At 40.2% G+C, this 5,287-nt stretch overlaps 1 protein-coding gene across 2 annotated transcripts; it reads left to right on the forward strand.

Moving 5' to 3' along the window:
* Window positions 1-1,207: 1,207 nt before the first annotated feature.
* On the forward strand, window positions 1,208-4,784 carry LOC137282397 (uncharacterized). 2 transcript variants are annotated; one of them, XM_067814144.1, is made up of 5 exons: window positions 1,209-1,431; window positions 1,575-1,633; window positions 2,617-2,808; window positions 3,015-3,129; window positions 3,506-4,784. In XM_067814144.1, the coding sequence occupies exons 2-5, from the start codon at window positions 1,582-1,584 to the stop codon at window positions 4,245-4,247; spliced, it is 1,101 nt and encodes a 366-aa protein (XP_067670245.1). In that variant the 5' UTR covers window positions 1,209-1,431; window positions 1,575-1,581; the 3' UTR covers window positions 4,248-4,784. The 2 variants fall into 2 exon arrangements, with proteins under 2 accessions (XP_067670246.1, XP_067670245.1); XM_067814145.1 differs by lacking the exon at window positions 2,617-2,808 and having other exon boundaries at window positions 1,208-1,431.
* The last annotated feature ends 503 nt before the right edge of the window (window positions 4,785-5,287 follow it).

Raw genomic sequence — 5,287 nt, forward strand, 5'->3', positions numbered from 1 at the left:
TGCAGAAGACAACAATGGAGATAACACACTGAATCGTTCCCAGTCAAACACTCCCTTAATGTGGGATCTGTTTGTTGATGATCCGAGAATTGTATGAAACACCTAGAGTAGCAATGGACGATATCTAATTACCCAAAATTCAGATACATCACTTTGAAGGTAGTCGATGCTTTAACCTAGTTTTCAAACCATAACCTTCCAGAAACCATTCATCTCTATTCAGCAATGGGACTAGTTACATGAGATGTTTTCATCCTTGAACGCGCCCACGAGGGAACCTCATCGCATTTGGGTCAAAGAAAAGGTTCTGTTGCCGCGTCGCTGTTTAATTAACTGTCAAGCTGTTCCAAAGCTGTTCTTTGATGAAGTTAAACGTTTTAATACCATCGCTGATGTTAGTCTAGATTCGTAACTGAAAATCAAGAAGCGGTGCGCTAGGAGCTTTTGTTATACTGTAAGAGACTATGTCAACTGACATTTATCGTGATGTCGGTCACCACGTGTACGTTTGAAGGCAGAATGGCATTCTGACATCATTACATTTCTTAACGTAATGTAAATAAGTGTCCTTTTATCATCTGCTAAAGTTCCATCGGTGCCTTTGAACATTCAGCGAAGATTAATATTCTTAGAGTTAGCCATATATTTTCATATAACCACGCAGCTTGTATTTATTTAACATATGCATGTCCTACGATCACTAACATGTACCACGTGCAATACGCGTGACCGTCATTAAGCAAACATCAAGTGTCAGGTCTAAGCTCGGTTTTCTTCTTCATCAATAAAAATAGGGCATCCTCAACTGACAAGTGAGAGGAAATAGGCACATGATTGATATTAGTGAGGGTTATTACAAGAGACGTTGTCATCCATGAGGCGGACGAAAAGGACACCATATCCTCTCTACGTGCCAGTCGAAAGGCAATAAGGAAACATAACATCAGTACCGGATTCTACATTTTAAAATGGGAATGTCTTCTTCACAAGGTTTGATGGCAGCTTGTAAAGCACTGATTGGATCATGTTAACTACATGTACGATGATATATCGCTGTTTATTTGACAGTCAGATATTACTTTCGATGACAGCACTACATTTACCCTTATACAATTATGCCACTCAAATCCTATGTAAAATATGTCCAGAGACTGTCATGTAATGTGTCGTACGAGTATAAAAACATCTGGGAATGCATGTAGAGATCATGTCCGTGATATTGATGTCATCATTCCACAACCGTTTGTATTAGTATGCATGGGGCACACATTGGCTGTGTTTTCCGACCTTGGCCATGGGAAGTTGAAACTATGCTGAAATCATGACCTCAACGTAGCACTTGCTCAGTGTTGCCAGAAACACCCGAAACTTAAGTTCAGTAGTGTTCATCTCCCATCTGCCCATACAGCTGAAGTCCATCTCCGTGGACAGGTACGTTTCTATTTGAACAACACTTATCTCTCACCCATTGATTTGACATTCGCATCTATCTGAAAACTGAAATCGCGACATCGATGAATCTGAGGCTTAGTGTCACAGTAACTTAATAAAATGATGTATTTTGACGATTTCAGGACAGCGATGGATGTTCACATGATACTGATTGTAGCTGTGAGGCTTTTGTCAACACAAGGTACCTTTTATATACATTCGGTATTTTGCTTCAGTTAAACAGAAAAAAAAAACATTTCCTATGGAGACGAATGTTTTACTGTGCTTCCAGTGAACTCAGTTGTGAAAACATATTTCCGGCATTGTGTATTCTGTCAGTTTAGTTAACTTGTTGGTATGGATTAATTTCGAGTGCACTGCTGTGCATAAAACAGTAACATGAAGTAACATCGAAAATTGTACTCAAATGTATAATCACATGTAAGAAATTATGCTTATCTACGATGAACGTCTATTCTTTTACAGCTGATAAGTGCATGGATGATCAACAGTGCTCAAACTGCTCAAGTACAACAAAATACTGCAGTACTGATTGCTTTTCTGGATATTTCGGTCTCAGATGCACATCTCATTGCAGCAACCAATGCATAAACAGTAAGTGTCGTCTGACACATCGTGACACTGACAGTTGCACTGACGGTTGTGTACCTGGTTTCTATGGTACCCAATGCAACATCCCGTGCACACTTCCGAAGGAAAACTGCACAAAATGTCTTGGAGGATGTGATGGAACGTTCTGCCATCTGACATCATCTTGTGTTGCTGGATGTCATGGCTCATACTATGGGTCCAACTGCAAGAACTGTTCATCGAGATGTCGACATTGTAACAGGATAACAGGCAGATGTGATAAGTGTCATGATCCATATCATGGTCTGAACTGTGAATACTCATGTGAGAATTGTTCAACAACAGATTGTGTACAAACATGCGCACCTGGATTGTATGGAAGTACATGCTCATTGAGATGTCACAGAGACTGTTTGCCTTATCCTGCCACCATTACTAATGGCACTTCCCACTCCTGCATATCTGAATGTGCAAGATATAGTGGAGAGTGTCTCAATGGCTGTGTAGATGGTTGGTCTGGTCCACACTGTCCCTCGAAACATATATGTAATCCAAACTGTTTGGGTTGTAATGAGACTGCTTTTTGTGTTGAAGGATGCCTCTCTGGTTACTATGGAGATGACTGTATGCCTTGTCCGAGGACTTGTTTCAATCACACATGTTATCAAAACAACGGGTCTTGTGACAATGGGTGTATCCAAGGGCAATATGGACAATCCTGCCAACTATCCTGCATGCACTGTCCTGGGGGTGCTTGCAATCCACTTTCCGGGATATGTATTCACGGTAAACGTTATTTGATCAAGTGGGACGCAGCAATTTCCCTACCTCCTTACGTTATTGCTATTTGACCGTATCTTGGTATCACTGATACTTAAATAGTATGTAGTTGTTGAAGAGTAGTTGGCTCAAACACTCATCCCATGTTGTGTCAGAATGTGAATTATTGCACTGCCCCCTACAATAATTAATTTATATTTGGTATTTTTCAGGAAGCACCGTTCATGTTTTGAGATTAGGACTATCGACAGGATATGTACTTCTTATAGTTGGTATAGTTTGTATATTTGTGCTTTGCTTTCGTCATCGCCGCCAAACTGCAGAAAGGTTGGTATTTAAAATGTTTATGCTAAAAACAGTATCACATTACAAACACATGACATTAATGTTACTTTGCAGAATAAAATTTCTGATTTCCATTCATGTGCACTCAGGAACTATGACCGTAATCTGTAATGGTACCACAGACGAAATGTGTTTGTTATCAATATGATAATGATAAAAGCAGTTTATATACAGAACGATTTTGCATCCCTGTTTAAACTGGTCGGTTGACTCTAAAAAGCGTGTAAGACCACAACTTCCAAAACATATTAACATCTGAACGTGACTGTTATTTTCAAACTACCTTTGTTTAACAGGTTTACTCGTGATCAATGGTATCTTGTTGTATTATTATCAATAGCCATGTGTATGTTTTCAGAGATCACCAAAGAGGTGAGACGATACATGTATATAGATCGGGGCTACTGGAAACAGGAGAATACTTCCCGGTGCATCAATACTGGGATATAGACGACTATGATGAAGTGTCCCAGTTGCAAGAGCAGCAGCAAAGAGAGGAAGAATATTATGATGACGTTTCTCAGCAACAAGGACCCGCAGAGGGAAAAGATTATGATGAAGTTACTGAACGGCAAGGACAACAACAGGGACCGGTAGAGAAAGAAGATTACGATGAAGTATCACAGCAGCAAAGACAACAAGAACCGACACTGGAAGTAGTGGAAGTATACAACAGTAACCCAGCATTTCCTGCTTTGGTCGGCCACTTTCCTGGACCACGTGGCATTGAAGATGATGACAGTGATTCTGTACTACCTGTGTTAGCTGATTACCACCCCGGGGACAGGGATACAGAAGACAACAATGGCAGTGAAGATGATGACAGTGATTCTGTACTACCTGTGTTGGCTGATTACTACCCCGGGGCCCAGGATACAGAAGACAACAATGGCAGTGAAGATGATGACAGTGATTCTCTACTACTTGTGTTGGCTGATTACTACCCCGGGGCCCAGGATACAGAAGACAACAATGGCAGTGACACGTCACATAGTTCAGTGAGTGCTTCCCAGTCATACACTCACTTAATAAGGGATGTGTTTGTTGATAATCCCAGAACTGTAGTCACGTATTTATCACCAACTGAAGATCTAGAGTAGCACTGGAGGACACCTAATTTTCTCAAATACCGATACAAATGTCACTTTGAAAGTGTTTGGATATCATCCACTGGACTTCGTCCTCTAGCACTGCTTTTGGTGCTTCTAATCCTTAAATGTTCTTCTCTTTCATCGTGTCCTTGTATTTTAGTATCGCTTATGTCTTTCAACATGCGTTGACCGTTAAACGTGTTCAAGTAGCTCTGGTGTTCTTTCAACCTTGGAATTAGTTTCTTGTATTCGGAAATTTTTCATCTTCATCGGTGATAACTTATGAATTGTACATATCTGGCTGTAAAAGTTTAGTGCTTCAATTTAGGCTTTCTGCTTAATCCTTCGTTATAATAACTAAATACCAGATATTGTTTGGGTAATTAGTTTACTATTCGTGTTGTGCGGATATATCAGGTCGATGTGTTAGGGGGTTGTTATGCATTTGTTAGCGATCTTGGAATGTGCTAGTGAAGCTCTGCCTCTTTTGAGTTTCTCTTGTTAACTATATCAAAAATATAAAAAAAATAAAACTGTAAATTGTCACCACAGCCCTTTATTACTTCCCGGCTCTTAAACGTTTCAGTTTTCAGCATGTTACCACATGGCATTGCTTTAACATACAATACATTCATGTACAGATGGAATATTCGAACGCACACAGACATGCATGCGTGAAATTGCGTGTGTTTGTAATATTCATTAGATGGTCTTTCATTCTCTTCGCAAGTATAAAAGATACACTGTGGTATTGCGCTGGTATTTGAAAACTCGTTTATATGGCCCACAACTGTGAAGATCCGGGTTAGAACTGATCTTCAGTAACCCATATTTATTGTAAGAGGCGACTAACGGGATCGGATGGTCAGGCTTGTTGACTTGGTTGACACATATCACTGTATCCCAGTTTCGTAGATCGACGCTCATGCTGTTGAACAAGGGATTGTCTGGTTCACACCGGCGCCACATACACAGCTAACACATAACGTTGCGAGAACGTTGTGAGAAGGTTGCACGTTGTTTAACGTTATGAAACAACATTGTCACAA

The sequence above is a fragment of the Haliotis asinina genome, chromosome 4 (genome assembly GCF_037392515.1).
Source record: "Haliotis asinina isolate JCU_RB_2024 chromosome 4, JCU_Hal_asi_v2, whole genome shotgun sequence".
Lineage (NCBI taxonomy): Eukaryota > Metazoa > Mollusca > Gastropoda > Lepetellida > Haliotidae > Haliotis > Haliotis asinina.

Excerpts from the sequence above, each read along its gene's own strand:
- LOC137282397 (XM_067814144.1), top strand. The coding sequence starts at position 1,582 with ATGGATGTTCACATGATACTGATTGTAGCTGTGAGGCTTTTGTCAACA. Across the intron at positions 2,809-3,014 it reads TTCCGGGATATGTATTCACG|GAAGCACCGTTCATGTTTTG; the intron begins GTAAACGTTATT and ends GGTATTTTTCAG. Across the intron at positions 3,130-3,505 it reads CGCCGCCAAACTGCAGAAAG|AGATCACCAAAGAGGTGAGA; the intron begins GTTGGTATTTAA and ends GTATGTTTTCAG.